This window comes from Poecilia reticulata, linkage group LG5, assembly GCF_000633615.1.
Source record: "Poecilia reticulata strain Guanapo linkage group LG5, Guppy_female_1.0+MT, whole genome shotgun sequence".
Taxonomy (NCBI): Eukaryota; Metazoa; Chordata; class Actinopteri; order Cyprinodontiformes; family Poeciliidae; genus Poecilia; species Poecilia reticulata.
The window spans coordinates 23,857,906-23,875,918 of record NC_024335.1 but is presented as its reverse complement, the minus strand read 5'-3'; the positions used below and the strand labels follow the sequence as shown (position 1 = coordinate 23,875,918).

The 18,013-nt window shown below is 40.9% G+C and overlaps 2 protein-coding genes across 3 annotated transcripts; one reads left to right on the top strand and one right to left on the bottom strand.

Annotated features, from left to right (window-relative positions):
• Positions 1-401: 401 nt before the first annotated feature.
• Positions 402-1,879, bottom strand: gpx1b (glutathione peroxidase 1b). The gene is made up of 2 exons (XM_008409859.2): positions 1,594-1,879; positions 402-1,066 (listed from the first exon to the last, which is right to left on the bottom strand). The coding sequence occupies exons 1-2, from the start codon at positions 1,807-1,809 to the stop codon at positions 716-718; spliced, it is 567 nt and encodes a 188-aa protein (XP_008408081.2). The 5' UTR covers positions 1,810-1,879; the 3' UTR covers positions 402-715.
• Positions 1,880-3,738: 1,859 nt separating this feature from the next.
• Positions 3,739-17,809, top strand: fancd2 (FA complementation group D2). Of its 2 annotated transcripts, none has more exons than XM_008409857.2 (44): positions 3,739-3,966; positions 4,165-4,225; positions 5,064-5,198; positions 5,285-5,352; positions 5,430-5,536; positions 5,638-5,698; positions 5,860-5,912; positions 6,007-6,085; positions 6,198-6,322; positions 6,404-6,491; positions 6,871-6,975; positions 7,055-7,155; positions 7,251-7,365; positions 7,942-7,977; positions 8,231-8,377; positions 8,468-8,602; positions 9,093-9,224; positions 9,699-9,806; positions 9,902-10,011; positions 10,120-10,174; positions 10,315-10,434; positions 10,584-10,657; positions 11,027-11,176; positions 11,252-11,352; positions 11,467-11,582; positions 11,656-11,764; positions 11,867-11,959; positions 12,068-12,162; positions 12,245-12,400; positions 12,486-12,602; positions 12,838-12,966; positions 13,048-13,166; positions 13,269-13,379; positions 13,513-13,643; positions 13,729-13,828; positions 14,243-14,365; positions 14,559-14,652; positions 14,759-14,830; positions 15,351-15,389; positions 15,486-15,560; positions 15,804-15,878; positions 16,325-16,471; positions 16,551-16,655; positions 17,428-17,809. In XM_008409857.2, the coding sequence occupies exons 2-44, from the start codon at positions 4,165-4,167 to the stop codon at positions 17,452-17,454; spliced, it is 4,299 nt and encodes a 1,432-aa protein (XP_008408079.1). In that variant the 5' UTR covers positions 3,739-3,966; the 3' UTR covers positions 17,455-17,809. The 2 variants fall into 2 exon arrangements, with proteins under 2 accessions (XP_008408079.1, XP_008408080.1); XM_008409858.1 differs by lacking the exon at positions 3,739-3,966 and adding an exon at positions 3,974-4,077.
• Positions 17,810-18,013: the final 204 nt, after the last annotated feature.

The window sequence follows — 18,013 nt, the reverse complement described above, 5'->3', positions numbered from 1 at the left end:
AAGGCACTATAAATCTCCACAACACTCACAATCAAAAACATCTCAAATCTAACACTACAGCAAGCAGACCCACACCCCGAATTTAAATCTCCACTGTGATTATGGACAACCGGGTGAGACTGAACAGAAAACATCTGTGTTGCAACATAACCTGTTGTTGCAAGTGATGCAACATAATTACTAACCACTCCTGCTGTCTGGTGGCAAAATGGACTATGATCTGCCACAGTGTGCAAGAGTAGAGACCACGGAGTATATAATAGTCATTTTGCAAAATGTTTTTAATTTAGCTTATTCTACTTGCTAAAGAGTATTCAAATAGTAAAAGGAAGATAATAGAAACTTATAGATGCTTCGATGGCATAGAGCATAAGGTTTGGGGGACAATTAAAAAGACAAAGTTTGGATAATAAAAACTTTTATTGGTCCTCACATCACACCACAACCGTGCTTTACATGCAGCCGATGAAGCCGTAAACATTGCATCTTTTACATTTCATCCGACACCCCCCTTACACCTGGTTTCAGAGGACGTCTTCATGTAGTAAAAACAAAACAACACAGCTATCAGACACAGGAGAGCACAGGTGATGCCAACATCTAGAGAAACCACAGAGGGAGTAGAGAAGGCCCCACGGATGTCTCCCTGGTGAATTACAAGTTGGAACCTGGTTTATTGCTGGACATAATTGGGCCAGGGTCAGCTGTTGGGTGGTTAGGTCGCCTGCCTGAGGAGCTTCTTGATGTCCTCCTCGATGTCGCTGGTGAGGAACCTCCTGCTGTAGCGCTTAAAGGGCGCCCCGTCTGGCCCAATGAGGAACTTCTCGAAGTTCCAGGCCACGTCGTTCCGGCTCACCGGGCTCCAGATGATCAGCTTGGGGTCGGTCATCAGGGATGAAGGCTCGTCGCTGGGGAATGGGAGCTTTTCTTTCAGGAACACAAACAGGGGGTTGGCGTCCTTCCCATTGACATCCACCTTCTCCAGGAGCTGAAACTTTGGCTCAAAGCCGTTTCCTGGACGGACATGCTTCAGGGACAGGAGGATTTCTTCATTCTTGCAGTTCTCCTGCGGGTTGATCATTAATACGGACATTAACTATGGCGGTCTTACTCATGTTGCCTCTTATCTAGATCAGGAAGAACTAAGCGAAGAAAACCGAACTTCCTCTTTTCTGTGAAATCTTTTACGACTATTTGCAACTTATAGGAACCATTTCTAAGTTGTTTAATGCATAGCTTAATGTCGTTAAACTATGTGGTTTAATGCGTTAAAGTACCAAAAAACAAAGAAGAAAAAAATAGAAGTATAATGAATATTTATTTGGTTGTTAGGTGGAACTTTAAATAAACCACAATTTCCTCTTCAAAAATAAAAATCCCTCAAAATTGAAACTACAGATGCAAAGGACCATTTTTAACCACATAAATCAAACAAACTAATATCCTCATCTCTTCAATTTAAATTACAATTTTTAGGCAAAAGCTTTTTCATGATGAACTGCAAATTAGGGAAAATAAAAACTTAGAAACTAACTGTACAAACCCGGAGGGGGGGGGGGGGGTAAACAGCATAGTAAGAGTGAGTTTCCTCACCTGATGGCCGAACTGGTTGCAGGGCACTCCCAGGATAACGAGCCCCTTACCGGAGTACTTCTCGTGGAGCTCGTTCATCTGGGTGTAATCCCTGGCGGTCGTGCCTCAGAGAGACGCGACATTCTCAATAAGGACGACTTTTCCCTGAAGCGAGGAGAAGTTAAATATTTCTCCTGTCAACAGTTTAGCCGTCAGGCTGTAAAATTTCGATGCCATTATTCAGGTTTTCCTCCCAAAGACGTAACCCAAGTCAAGTGCGCTGTTTTCTGCGCTTCCTTCGCCCGCTCCCTGGTTCTTAAACTGTCAAAGAGTCTGTTTTCCCTTGTCGAGACAATTACCCGCCTATACCGTCAGTAGGCTTACGTTTCGTTTATGCAATCAAGATAGTTCACCCCATCAACAGTTGGCGAACTCAAGATAGACGCTTTCGTTTAGAAAGAAGACACCTGACTTGGGGGCCGAGGGAACAAATGGGGTTAGATAAATGTTGAGGTGTCTTGTACCCTTACGTACAAGTTTCTTAGTTTTTTTCTCCCCTAATTCTCAGTCAGACAAACAACAAAGAAGTTGCCATATTCTGCGTTTTATATCCCCAATAAGGCTGCTGCACTTACAGAATATCTAAGTGTAGTTCAATGACCGTTGCTAGTATTTCGGACATATTGTAGTCATTATTCTGTAAAATATGTGTTGTTCAACATATTCCTTTAGAATATGTATGCCTCGAATAAGAAAATTGAGAAAAATACATTAGCTTGTGTTGCCAATACAGTTTTCACCCAGTAGCTTTTTGCTTAAAGTATGCGGGTTATCACTAGCATGCTGACAAACACTACATACTCCATTTAGTGTGTAAATTTTAGGTTTTATGTGAAAATTACGCTATATCATAGAAATCTGTGTTTGTCTTGGTCACCCTCTGATTAGAAGTTACTGAAAAATAATGTACGCTTCATAGTGAAAAAAAAACATATACTTATACATACATAATTACTGTGGTACATGAGGATATCTGACATTTTAACTGACAAAGGTCAAATTTAAATAAACAAACCTATACAGGCTATATTAAAACATGCTAAGTTTTAGTATTCTTGTTTAATGTTTGTTGCGTTTTGCCCTAAGTCACAGATTTTTTTTGTTGTTGCTGCACAAAGCAAGACTTTCCTACATGCAACATTATTTCAGCAGGATGTAATATGAGTGAATGATGTCCACGAATTATGTCAAAGTTTGATATCATAACCTCTTGAAGATTTTTAGAGAAAGTTAGAAGGCCCGTTTCAGAGAAACAAACTGCATTACAAATAACACCTGGCATTTCAATGAAGACTCGCCGCTTCAAAAGAATAGGCGTATGTCCCCTGAAAAAAACCTGTTGTGTGTGCAGCCGAAAAGCAGTGTGGAAAAGCTCTGAACTGCATGGGCTTTTCTGGCTTCCACATCCCATCCCTACATCTCCTTTCATCAGCAGCATCTCAAGCAGCATGACTGCAACATCTCACATGACGGTCAGTCAGGTGGTTCAGTAAACCCTCATGTGACTTCATCCCTTCTACCAAAAAAAAGGGAAAGAAATAAATCATTCTTTAAAAAGACATTTCTTTCTCCAAATTAAGAAAGGCTTAAAAGCTGAGCCAACAATAATAATAATTATAATAAAATTAGTCCTTGATCATCTAATTTTACTTAAAAGGTCATCACTCTTGTGTGTTTTGTGCTTTCTGAGCTCCCTTTCGAAATGATACTGCCATGTATTACTGTTATTTAAGACAAAATAATTGTGAAATAAAATTGTGGGATATTTCTTGTTTTTGATTTTCTAATTTGTAATGTTTTTATTCTGAAATTTATTTTTGTTTTGTTTTTTTTTCCTTACATTTTGTTTGTGAGAGTCTCGCTGACGGTAGGAATGATTTAAAACAGTTTGATCAAGAAATGACAGGAGGGTCGCAGTAAAAGTAAAGAGCTCAGCTCAGCCTACTCTTCGATGTTAAGAGGGTCGCGTGTTTACTACTCTGGCGTACACCGGTCTAAGTGCGTTTCTCTTAAATTAGGAGAATTAAGAGCCCTAACCCCGCCTGATATTAGACCGTTTTTCATAAAATACGCGCCCTAATGGTGGAAGGTTACAAAATGGCGTAAACCGTTGTTGTAAAGATTTTCACGCAAATGGGCCAACTCTAACAACAACGTTCATAGTTTAATTTTCTAAGCAGCTTCTTCGTGGAGCGTGAAGCACGTTCTCTTTCAGTTTTTGATACGAGGAGGAGGAGCCAGGGTTGACGTCGTGACGTGCTCCGTACATTGGCGCGAGAGTTTGTTTTGCAACATCATTGTGCTGCTTGTCTCTTGACGTCGTTCTGTGGAAAAGTATGTCTCCTCATTATTTTTAGTCTAAAGAATAGGGTCTGCTAAAAACAATAAACTACTTATAACGTTAAGTTTGTATGGCGATTGGGGACAAAGTCCAAAGTATTGAACGTACGTTGCGGTGTTAGCTGTCATGTTTTTGATTTACCGAAGATGCTTCAACTGCTTTTAACACTTTTTCCTTTTATAATATAACAGATGATGCGCAAAAAGCGACGCTCCTCTGTGGAAAAAGTAGCGGGAACAACTGCCGCCCCAAGTAAGTTTCATGTAAATCCACAGTTATCTGTACAGAGATGCTAGCTTTCTCAAGTTTATGTCTGAATTATCAGGTGTGTCCTTTCAACGGCGTTAACTCACACTAGAAATATTTGGAAACGATCTAACCTTTAGGTCCATTTATTCCGTGACGGTAAAAAAAAATCCCACTTCAATAAATATTTTTGTTAAAACAAACAAACAAACAAACAAACAAACCCAACAACAACCCATAAGTGTGATAGTTATAGATACCCAAACAATTCTTATAAAAATCCAACAAAAGCCTTTTGTGTATATATTTTGTTTAGTTCATCACTGTGCCTCGTATTGGTCATATATGAGTGTTTTCCTACTTTGCTTAGCTACTCTTCAAAATCCGAAAGACAAGAAACCATGCTGCTGATTTAAAAGAGAAAATACCTGTATGAAAATATTCACTCGCCTACTCTTAAATCGCTATCACCATAGCAATAATTAAAATCTTTAAATTATTTGAAACTATAGCAAACTAGTATGGACCAGAACCCATGGTTCCTACCATTCTCATCTGGGGAAATGGTAAATAAGTACAGCACGACACATTGTTAGACAAGAGTATGTTCATTAATATTTAAATGATAATAAATTAAGTTCTCAGTCCTGTAGAGAAAACTCTGGGTGAAGAAAGTGATAATAACGAGATACACATTTGTAGTTTGAAAGGGTAGTAGAAGGTGTGTTGTTACTGACGTATTTTTCATACAGGGTGTATCTTTTGTAGTTTTCATATTTTAACGTCTGGTAAACAGTGTTATTTTATGTAATATTGTGTTCTTTTTTCTTTTTTTTGTCTACAGAGGCAAAGAAGAGTCGCAACAGCGGCCGGCAGCCTAAAGAGGCTGCCTCAGAGGAAACGAGCGAAACTGTTTTTGTAACTTTTGTAAAAAAAGCCGGCGTCAGCTTGAAACATAACGGCGCATCGCATCAGATCGGTAAACACACACACTAGTGTAAAAACATTTCAATTAACTTAACGAAGTATCATGTTTGCTTAAATGTTCTGTTTTTTTTTTTTAAGCTGTTGACCAGGTGGTTTTCCAGAAGCGAATACAGCAGCAGCTGCAGAAAAGCCCCAGATACCCTGATGTGAGTAAAATACCAGCACATAACTTTTCCTCATTTGCTACTGCTGCTCACATTCACTCACCCCGTCATTCATTTAGATCCTGAAGGAGTTTATAATGGATTTGGAGGCTTACGTTGAGAACCCGGACAGGTTCAGGAACTGCCTTCTTCCATGTATCCCACAGCCATCTGAAGGAGATGTGAGGTAATGGACATGCAAACGTTCTGGGAAGTGACCAGTCCACTCAGCAGCTTTCTGTGCTCTGTATGCTTATGTTTGAATTGTGTGAATTGAATTTACTGCAGATCTGTCAGCTCATTCCAGGAAAGCCTCATCAGAATGTTATTGGGGATCGAAATGCTGCAGGTCTGATTTATTTGTGTTTTGCCTTTAACTACACAATGGAAAAAAAGAAGAAATTCAACTAATATTTGTTTCATGAGGATGTCACACTGTTAGAAAAAAAGCATTCCTTTCTCTGAGATTTGTTTCCTTGAATTTGTAATGACTTGCACATTTTCTCGCAGACTTTGATAATCAGCACCTTACTTGAGAAACTCCCTGAGTTTATGTTCGATGGGTCAGTATTTCACATGTCCATTTGAAAACACTTAATCTATTTCTCGGAGTTTTTTTTTTTCACGACCTGTTTTCATTTGCTCTGTAAATCACAGCATCGTGGACGGAGGACTCAATATTCCTCGCATGATTATTAACCAGCTGAAATGGCTGGACAGAGTCGTGGACACAAAGGTGATATATTTATCATCTATTCGACTTATTGAAGTTTTAAGCTGACTTGTTCTGTTTGCAGTCGCGTGTTTTAAGGAGGCGGTGATGCGTTTTTATTTCTCCTGCGTTGTAGGAACTTGCTGCGAAGCTGATGGAGCTGGTGTCAGTAGCGCCGGTTGAGGTGCAGCGTGACATCATCACCAGCTTACCTGAGATACTGGAAGACTCTCAGCACAATGACATAGCCAGGGAGCTCAAGTAGGGACTGGATGACACTGGAGTTTTATTATTGTTGCTGTCAGCCTGCGGTTTGGAGGCTTTCATCTCTTTTCTTCGCAGTGCTTTGCTCCAGGAGAACACTCAGCTGACGGTTCCCATCCTGGACGCCCTCTCCAGTCTCAACCTCTCATCGTCGTTACTGACGGAGGTACAGATTGTGATAATGTCGTTGGCGCCCCAAGTAAAGATGAGAGATTGTTTTACATTCGCTACAGGAATTTTGAAACAAATTCCTGCAGTGATATAATTTTACACTGAGTTATTAACTTTTATTTGAGGTACATTTCTTAAGAGGGGTATTGAAGCGCTTTTTTGAATATTTGTTCCTAACGCACAATTATATTGGCAACTCCTAACAATTAGAGATGCACTCGTTGTATTTTCTAAGGACTGTGACAGGGAAAAGATGTGCTGCAGGTTTTAAAAAAAAAAATCAAAGTCAGCAGGTTTGAATCCAATAGTAAATGAAGCGACTATATCTGTTCTTTTAATCTTCTTCACACAACTGGTTACCGTTCTCTTCTCAGGTCCGAGAGGCAGTTATGGCCACTCTTGCCGCTGTCCAGCTGGAAGACCTGCCCGTTGTGGTGAAGTTCATCCTGCACTCTGTCTCGGCCTCGAGCGCGCATGAAGTCAGACATTAAGTCACGTCCACATCGTTTCACTCTTTCTTTGGTGGTAATCGTTATGAAGACACGTGTTTGTCCTCAGGTGGTGAGTAATCTGCGTCAGAAGCTGGAGCTGGAGCAGTGCGTTCTTCCTCCGGTGCTGCAGGCCTCACAGAACCGCATGAAAAGCAAGTCATCGGCAGGGTGAGAAACACCTGGGTTCAGCTCTGCGGCAGCTCGATATCAAAATGTTTGCTTCGACCGGCTCAGGAAGTTCCTGATTATGTGTTTTGCTTTAGATCTGCTTCTACAGCCGTCGCTTCTGGCAGCAGTCAGGACAGCGTTACGTTGGTACTTGACTGCATCAAGTCGGCGGTCCGGTTCCAGAAAACTATTTCTGAGGCTTGGCTCAAGGTTAGTAAATAATCTGCAAGGAAAACAATTTTCTAAATCTTTTTTTTTTCTAAAGATGACTACATTGTGGTGAGGGGCTTAGAACGTGTTGATCCTGGGTTCAAAATTTCAGGCTGAGGTCTTTCTGCATGTTCCCAGCAGTTCTCCGCAGGTGCTCTTGACTTCCCCCTACTGGCTCAAAATATGCATTATTTGGTTATATTTCCAAAAATGAACGAGCGTGTGTATGCGTGGTTGTTTATCCTGTTTGTCTCTTGTGTTGCCCTGTGATGGACTGGCGACCTGTCCAGGGTGGACCCAGCCTCTCCACCAATGACCGCTGGAGATTTGCAGCACCCTGCAGGGCCTTTAGGGGATAATCAGATATGGATGGATGATGACATGCACAAATGGCAGAAAAGCAAAAGCAAACAATGTTGGGGAAAAGTGAATATATTAAAATGTGAGCGCTTTATTAATGGGGTTGTAAGATTTTTAAGTTATTCTATTTTCTATTTTTGTTTTTGCTTAGGTTAGAAACAGCTGCCTTTCTTAACCTTCAGAGCTGTTGACTTCACTTTTTTGTTTCATCTCCAGGCGATCGAGTCTGTGGATGATGTTGAAGACCACAAGGTGAGCTGTTCTCAGCTTGGAAACCCTCGCATGTTTTTACCGCTTGCAAACATCTCGTTGCGTGTTTTAAGTTACTTGCTTGGCCTAATTTTGCCAATCATTTACTTTTTCCTTCCTGACAAGGACCGTTGATCTTGTCACTGACATCTGTCAGCACCAGACGTTGTTCAAGTCTGCACCTGTCACTGTGATGCTTAATGTTGCATGTTGAGTTTGTAATTGTATATCGGTGATCTCCGTGTCATCGTGTCAGGTTTTAGATCTGATGGTGCTCTTCATCCTGCACTGCACCAACGCCAACCAGAGCCGCCGGGGCGCCGAGAGAGTTCTGAAGCTCAAAGTGAGGACCGGACTCATGCGGGAGGCTCTGCTGCAGAAAACCTTCAGGGACTACTCTCAGGTGGCCGAGTCTGGAAAACACACACACGCCTCTGCAGAGCAGCAGTACCGCCCCGCAGCAGTTTTACTCTTGTAATTGTTGCATTTGCAGGTCATGCGGGGGTACTTCCCCTCCATCCTGGCTCTCGCTCAGAGTTTGGTGCGCTCTCCTGACCCCTGTGTGGTGCCTTTCGGTGGGCAAATGTACAGCCACTCTTTCACTGCGTTTGACTCTTACTGCCAGCAGGTGGGGGTGTTAATCAGTGCATGTCTGTGTTTTAGATCTCAAAGCCTCAGAGGGGCGATGGTTGTTTTGTACCCGCTTTTGGTAGCAGACGGGTTTAAGTAGAGTTATACATACGACTCATAGTGTAATGTAAGAAAATGTGGCTTAATGATTCCAAGATGCATTATCTGGTAGAAGGAGGTCATTTACAGTTTTTATGGTTTGAAGGCATCCTAGTATTCTAATAATTCTACTGTTTTTAACAAATAGTATAAAGTAAAAAATAAAATTTACATGTGGGATTTGAACCCATTTATCGTCACTGTAATTTATTAAAATATTTGTGACAAAGGTAAATTATAAACCGTTTTGGAAAATGGTTGTTCAGAATGGAGATGTAAAGGCGGGAAGGGGTCAAATTCAACAAGTCAATATTAAATGGGCTCACAAATTAGTGAGGAATCCAGAAGTAGCTCAGAGTGATTTAAATCTGCCTGGTGTTGTTTTACAGGAGGTCGTTGGCTCTCTTGTGACCCACGTGTGCAGCGGTGTCAGCGGGGAGGTGGACGTGGCCCTGGAGCTGCTCTGCAGTCTCGTCATGGAAAAACCCTCAGAAATGGCTCTCTATGCTGTTTTTGTGAAGGTACATGAATCTGCCCCATGTGAAAAAAAATAAAATAAATAAAATTGTTCTTTCACTATAGATATATATAAATAAAAAAGGAACAAAATATTAAGTGTTTGGAATATACGCCCCAAATGATAAAACCCTCTGCAAACTGAAATTATGGACAGTAGCTCACTGAATTTCTTTTTCTTTTTTCCCCTTTAATTTAACTTTTAACGTCGTCCAATGCAGAGGCCTTAACATCTTGCAAATTTAGTCTACATTTTACGTTATTACGATTGATTCTTTATTGAATAGACACTGTTGGTTTTTATTTCCGTTTAGTTGGAAAAACTAGATTTTTTTTTTTTTTTTTTGTGGCTTTTGTGAAAAATGTGCTGCATGAACATGATGACAGATGCCATGAAAATAAACGCTTCCCTCCTCGACAATTTTAAAGATGCTCATGTGTTTGGGTTGGATTTGAACCGGTCAGTGTGTTTGACTCAGGGGATCTTGGACTACATGGACAATCTCACAGCACAGCAGATCAGAAGACTCTTCCACCTTCTGAGCAGACTGGCATTTGGGCAGCAGCAGCAAGGATCTCACATCCAGGTTGCTTATTCACGCTCTCTTACATATCAGAGTGTATCTGCATCTACCTTTTTTTTTTTTTCTTCCCCACCAATCCGTTTGTTCTCTTCCTGCAGGACGACATGCACATAGTGATCCGTAAGCAGCTCTCCAGCACCGTGCCAAAGTATAAGCGCATTGGCATCATTGGCGCTGTGATGATTGTCGGCAGCATGGGAGCCTTGAGGTGATGCTTCACGTAAACTTTTAAGTTTGGTTCTTTCGTTTGATTCGTGTTTTTGTCATTTCTGTCTCACGTGTCCTACGTTGCTCTCTATCCACTCCTCCATTTTAGGCCTAAAGGAAAGGAATCACAGAGCAGCTCTCTGTCCCAGGAAACGTTAAGACAGGTAAGGCAGCAGCATTCCTCTGAGCGCTAACTAACCCGTAAGTGTGTCTGAACTAATGGCTTCATGATATGGTCTGAGTTTGTTATACATACAGTTATGTAATGATTCTCATTTTGACATTTCTTTTGTCTCTCTTGCAGGTGACGGCTCTGCTGGAGCTGGTGAAGTCGAGCAGTGAAAGCTCCCCCGAGGCAGCGGCTCTGTACTACGATGAACTGGCCAACCTGATCTGGAGTTCTGCACTGGACCCGCAGGTGGAGGTACGTCTCAGGAATTTCCCCAAGAAAAACTACAACGGCAATGTTGTGTTATACTTTCAAAAGATTTTTTAAGAAGAAGAAATTCAGATTAAGATCAAGCAATCTCACAAACAAGTATTTCACATTCATTGTTTGCAATGTTTTGACAGGAAATGATTGGGATGAGTGTCCTGGATGACTTCCAGGATGACTTTGTAGTGGACCTTGGACCAGATATAGCAGGGTTGGTGCTCAAAATAAAAAAAGTATAAAAATAATTTTGATTGTAAATTATTTACATAATTTACACAGTTTCAATGTAAATACGGATATTTTGATTAAAGTAATTTTTGCTGAGCTGTCACTTCACCCTAAAGTATAAAATGTGAGTTTTCTGGGTTAGGAAAGGCATGGGAAAAGAAAATACCATATGGAAAAACATTTTTATTTCCAAACCTTCTAATGTCCCACATCTTATTCCGTCTTTCTCTAAAGGTGGATTCATTCATTCATTCATTCATTCATTCATTCATTCATTCATTCATTCATTCATTCATTCATTCATCGTTTCTTTCTTTCACCCGTTCAGCTCACGTTCTGTTCTTCGTTCCAGATCCTTCATCTTTCCGGCCTGTGCCATGTACAACCTCGAGGAGGATGAGAGTCAGGGAGGTATCGCCATCAACCTGTTGCCTCTGCTGGCCAAAGAAACCCAAAGTAAAGGAGAGCAGCAATCTCAAATTGGGAAACAGAAGCAAGAAAAGTCGGTGACTTTGTGAAACGGGATGTTTATATGTAGGTGTGACCATGACTGCTAATGTTGTGTTTTTTTTTACAGGCGTGTGTCCCCTCTCTGCTTATCTCCCTTTTTCCGCCTATTGAGGCTTTGTGAAGAGAAACGGCATCAGGGAGATCTAGAAGAGATCGATGCCCTCGTGGGTGAGAACAGGGAGAAACAAGTTTTTCTTTTTGGTTTTTTTTTATTTTTTAAATCTTCCTCAGTTTTAAAGCAGTTTTTTTTTTTTCTGCGCGTTTGCATTTTCCACATCACAGGATGTCCTCTAATCCTGACAAACATGGACGTAGTGGACAAAGTTGACAGCCTGTCAAAAGCTGAGAGGGAGTTCCTCTGTACTTTGCTCTTTCACACCATCAACTGGTTCAGAGAGGTAACTGCAGCTCGAAAACAAAAAAGGACAAGCGTTTTAAAGACGCCAATGTGACTGGAGTTTGTTTTCACAGGTCGTGAACGCGTTCTGCAAACAGAAAGAGACGGAGATGAAGATGAAGGTGATGACTCGTCTGCAGAACATCACTGTTCTACAGACGCTGTTGGAGAGGGCTCTCGCAGGTGTTTTTTTTTTTTGTTTGTTTGTTTCTCCAATAACTTATTTATAACCCCCTTTCCCCCCACGTCCCCCAATTAGTCTTAGTTTTTTTCTCCTGCTTCCAGGAACTCCCGGTTACATGCCACCTGTTTCAAACTTTGATGGAGAAACTACAGATGGGATCAGTTTCGGTGTTCCTGTGAACAAGGCAAAGAAAGGTGGCTAAATCCAACACACACAGATATATATTCTTTGTTTCAGCTGGTGTAGTTATGCTTAATGTACTATTTTAGCTTGTATTTGTTTAACTGTCCTGTGCTGCTCAGATGGGGCGGGGAAAAAGCGAAAGGCTCCTGGTAAGAATGCCCCAGAAGGCGTCTCTCAGCCTGAGGAGGCGACCGAAGCAGACGAAACTCAGCAGGTGGCGGCTTTAGATGAATATAATTCTGTTTAAAGCAAATATAAGCATGCGGACATAAAAAAAATTTCTAAATGTTCTGCAGGAGCAGCCGGAAAAGGAGAAGGAAAAAGAGAACCGGCTCGGCGTCAGTTTGACGGCGTACAGGCCGTTCTTCAGAGAGCTGGACATGGAGGTGCTCAGTGTGCTGCAGTGTGGTTTGCTGTCACGCTCGCTGCTGGACTCGGAGCTCCACACTAAGGTGAGGCTGTGAATAATTGATGTGATCCTGCTTTGGCTTAATTGCATTTACCCTAAACACCCGGTGTATGATTTAAATGACCGAGGTTCAAGAGGAGGTCGTGTTGGGTCCCACTGAGCTGGTCTTCCTGCTGGAGGATATGCAGCACAAGCTGGAGTTCAGTCTCACTGCCGCTCCAGCAAAGAGAGCTCCGTTCCTCAAGGTACAGACCGATAATACGACACGATAGCAAAGAGGACAGTTACATCTTCACAAACTATTTAAAGGTTAACAAAAGGGGGGATGTTTTTTGGCCAAAAATAATTGCAGAAAGTAAAAAAAAAGAAAACTTTGTGCTAAGAGGGATTCAGTCTCCAGTTCTCTACCGTTTTAGAAGAAACATTGATCAAGGTGCAAATCCATAAAGCTGCATCAACAGAGACATTTTATTTTTGTAGGTGAGGGCGGATAAAACCGTGGGATTCTCACATCTGCAACAGAGGACTACAAAAGACATCGCCTCCTACTGTGTCCAGCTGTTGCCCGCCCTCTGCTCACATCTGGAAAACTGCCATAATCATTTTCAGGTGCAGAATCCTTGACTTCTCATGTCGTCTCTTTAAATGAGTTAAAAACGCCCCTTACTGAATGCATTTGTGCATTTACAGACTCTGCTGTCTGAGAACAATGGCGTTGTGGACGGACCATCTACGGATGTGGAGGAGCACCAGGTAATGTCAGCAGGTTACCAGCTGCTCCTGCAGGTCATAAACACCACCTTGAGTTGGTGAGTGAACGCTGGGTCCTAAACCCAGGAACTTGGAAGTGAAGCGGTCCGTGTCGGCCTTTCGTTGGTTTGTTGAGCTGTTCTATCGTTGGGATTTGTCAGGTCTGGATTCAGCCAGCCGGGACAGCGGAGCTTGTTGAAGAAAGCTCTGGGAGTTTTGGCTGGACGACTTAAAGAAGGAGGTCCTGAACTGACCCTGGAGCAGCTCGTCAAGTGGGTTCCAACTTTCTAAACCAGATGACAGACCAGATTCTGCACTTTGACTGGTTTTCATTTAGGATTTAAGATCCTTGTTTTACTTCCGTCTCTGTGTCTCGATGCCTAATATTTATCCCTGCTCTTCTAGGCACAGTTTCGAGTACCTGCTGAACTTCCGCAGCACCATGCCAAGCCTGAGCACAGCTCTGTGTCTCTCCCAGCTCCTGTCAACTGTGTCAGAGAAGGGAGGAAACCCTGGTGCTTACAGAGAGCAGACCGGTGAGGCTGACATCCGGACATGAATCTTCCACTCCACCATCCAGAAACAAAATGTGATGAATCTGGTCTCGATTTTGCATCGCAGCCTCCCTGGCGCGCCGCTTCCTGAACCAAAGTTGGGTGACGGCTAGCGGAGAGAAAGAGCGAGGCAGCAAATTCAACGAGGCACTTCACACGCTCCTTAGGTAGGTCTGCATCGCACACAAAAATGCTCAACGCGGAGGCTCACCAGAAAGGATAGCTGCATGTATGCTATGCTGTTTTTGTTTTTTTGTTTGCCTTGTATCAAATTTTCATGGTAATCATCTTAAAGACACACAACATATTGAGCACAGAATGAATTAGTTTCTGTGATGTTGTCACTGCATCTTCGGTGTTTGTAACTGAAAATAGGTAAATTACAATATTATTTAAAAAACATCTAATTTCCTCTCAGAGACATTTGTGAATCCCACACAGAACTAAAACTAATAACTCACACAAGATAGTTGCAAAAAAAAAAAAAAAGATTACATTCTTTCTGAACACACGCCTATTTTTAAAAAAATGTATTTTCTGACCTCTCTTCAACGGATTGTGTATTTTCTCACTCTCTTCAGCATCTACCTTGAGCACGTTGACGACATTTTGAAGGCGGTGGAGGAAATAGCCGGAGAAGGAATCACCGAGCTGATCAACGCGTCCAAAGATGAAAGCTCTGCTTCCTGGCCCACTCTGAACAGGTAAACTAGTTCTCATTTCTCATTTGTTATCTTCTCTGCTCCTGTAAGTTACAGCAACACTTGAGAGCACCAGGCCCATAAAACTGCAGTTTATTTACCGATATTTGCTAAAAAACGTAAAAAAAAAACGTGAAATGACTATATATATATATATATTATTTTTTATTTATTTTATTTTTTTTGCATTCTGCAGACAAACGTTCCTGGTTTTCTACAAGGTTTTGATGGCCGAGCTGGAGAAAGCTGCCAGGAGGATTCCTGCTGGTAAAATGAGCGACAGCTCTGAGGTCAGACTCCAGGGCGCAGCGCTGCCTGCGGTCCTGTTTGTGACGTCTATCAGTCTTTCTTGTGATTTGAAGAGTAAGACGGAGAGCATCTGTGTGAATCTTTTAGGCTCAAAGTGAGAAGTTGTTGACGTGGAACCTGGCCATCAGAGATTTTCACATCCTAGTCAACCTGGTGAAGGTAAATTCATCTGTTCATGCCTTCGTATAGCAGTAAAACCTCTACCTCTTCACTCAAGTGTTCACATGAACTCTTTTTAGGCATTTTGGAGATTTTGTTTAAATGAATTAAAGAACCATGTGTACAGGTTTGATTCTAACATCAACTTTCTTCAATATATATAGAGATTCTAAGTTATACATAATAATATGTACCTTAGTTAGTTTGCTAAATTGGCAGCTCTTATTTTTAAAGATTCTTGCAGCTACATGTTGTTTAATTATTCCACCCTGAAAGAAAAAAATAGTCACTAATAAGAAAACTTATATTAACATAATGTATGATGACTGTGACTGGAACAGACTTTAACTATTCACTCAAATTGTCATGTTTCCATATTTTAATGTTCAAATATGAATTGACTCTTCCGAGTGAAATCTAATTCTTTCTAATTGTTCTCATACGTTAATATGAGAACAATTAGATATAAAAAAAAAAAAAACCCAGATATAAAAGTTTTTCTCCTTTGATCATCTCGTAGGTGTTTGATTCCAGGCCAGTACTTAATGTGTCCTTAAAGGTGAGTTAGCTTTCTTTGCTTTCTGGAGGTTATTGTATTTAGTTTCGTCTGCTGCTGTTACTTTGTTAACCAAAAAACATGATTTGCTTTTGCCAGTATGGACGACTTTTTCTGGAGTCTTTTCTGAAGTTGGGAATGCCGTTGCTAGACTACAGCTTCAAGAGGCACAAGGTAACCAAAAAACAGACCTCACAGCAAATATCAGTTGTGTTGAGTACGTTTGGTCATTGCATTTTGTTCGAATAGTGTTTAAAAGACATATGTAAGTATCAAAAAATGTGTCAAAAAAATTTTCAGGTTGTTCTTGATCATCTCAAGTAGATGTATAGCCAGTGCTTTACAAAAGCTGAAAAGTACAATTTTTGTGTATAAATTCTGCATATAAACACTGTGTGCATAAATTGTATTTTAAAGGAGGATGTCCAGAGTTTGCTGAAGACCTTCCAGCTTAGCACTCGGCAGCTCCACCACATGTGTGGACATTCCAAGGTAGCAACAGCTTTATCTCTTCTGACTCGTTCTGTGAATTCATTTTCATCCTATGATGCAACGTGTTGCAAAACTGGCAGCAGAAAACCTCACGAATACTTCAAGAAGAGCTCCCATAATAACCGTATAATAACAACAGTTGGCCTTTCAGGGTCGTTTAGACAATTTACACGCACTCATCCTGGAGATAAATATCAGAAACTGACTTATTTTTAATAAAATACTTTGTTTTGGAATGATAGCTTTACTAAATGCTTTTCTTTTTTGTTTTGCTTGTTCAGGATTATTTGTGAAATACTAGTTGGGATACATGTGTAAATTTGATGCTGTGAGTGAGATGGGGGGGGGGGGAAAGAGTAGTTAAAATAAATGACGAGCCCAGAGTTGATGTTGATTACATGTAAATTTCCTGTCCTCACGGTATCCGGATGTTTCTGTTTACTCAGATTCACCAGGACACCAGCCTAACTAACCACGTGCCAGCTGTGAAGAAGAGCCTGGAGCTGTTTGTGTACAGAGTGAAGGCCATGCTGACACTCAACAACTGCCAGGAGGCCTTCTGGATGGGAAACCTGAAGAATAGGAACCTGAAGGTCGCACATGGTTTAACTTTTATCTGACGGCGGCTTTTGATTTGCGAACTCCAAAAGAATCATGTGATGCACCTTGCAGGGTGAAGAGATTCTTTCTCAGCGATCACAAGGGAGTGATGACGACGACGAAGAGGAGGAGGGGAATCAGGAATTACCGCCAGCACAGGAACAGTCAGATGACGAGGTACTTACCTTTTAAAAAAATGGATTTAGACTGTCATCCATCCGTAAAGCCTGAGGACGGCAGTAATATTTCCCATAAATGCACTGTAAACCTTTGTAGTTAAATTCAAACAAAAATGATGGTAAAACATATAATTGTGGGTTTGGAGAAGCAGGGCATTTTAAATGAAAAACGTACAGGAGGTTTGAGCTTATTAAAAGAAATATCAGGAAATGGTAAACAAAATAACCATGTATTGAATGTAAAACACCATAGTAACAAGTAAGGATCTATATTACACACACTTAATACAACAAACCAGATAGACTCGTATTTGAAATGGGCGTAATCAGTATCAGAAATCAATAAAGGTGGTTTTTACTTTTTGAACCAATTGAGAAATGGTCACAGTTTAACTGAGTGGAGCTGCAGCCATAAAGACATTCTGCAACACATGATGAGAACTGAAAGCCTCTTAAACATAACTGTAACAAGGAACTGTTTTCTCAAGCTGTGTCGGGGATAAGTTTGTTCACTTTAAAATGAAAAACGTTTGGACTTTTGTAATATTCTTTTGAGACATCAAAATACATGTTTAAATGAGTCCTGCTGACAGACAGCTGAGACTCTAGAGGGCAGCAACCTCTACGTGAAAACTTCTGGAGTTGACTTTTGAAGGCTAATAGTTTTCACAGAAGTCCAGATTCGCTCTGCAGAGCCGTTGCTCTACTTGAAAGTTTGTCCTGAAGTAAGTTATGCATTTTAAACAGATATCATGTTTTTATCTCTGCAGGATCAGGAAGGTGATGATTCTGACTAAACCAGTAAGATCAGCAGAAAGGAGGACAGTACAGAAGATTCTGATTAAAACTTAAATATGTAAACTTTTGTTTTATTTCATTTAAAAAAGATGTAATGTACAGATTCATCTTTTTTTTCTATGTTTAATAGATTTAATAGTAATTTTTAAGCTCTTAAATGCTAATTGGCCAATATTTAATCACGGTTTGTTTATGTTTAGGCAATAAAATACAAAATACCGGACACTTTAAAGGATTCCTGGGATGTATTTTTGCATCTTAGCTTGCCTAATAAAGGACTACTGTTACTATGTGTTCTGAATAAAATCTTCTATTTGTCAGCCAATAAATAATAGATTGCTTTGATCACAATAATTCTGCTTACATTGTTTGTTTCAAATGTTTAACGTAAATACATCTGTGTTGCCCGGATCAGGCATGGATGACGTCCAGAGTTGTCCTTGCGAGTAAAAAAGGTTTTATTTACCTTAACACAAAAACTCAGCTCGTCGCACTCGGTGCCTAACGCTCCCAAGAAGAACGAAAACGGCGCACTGCCTCGCAAAAAGACACGTGTTT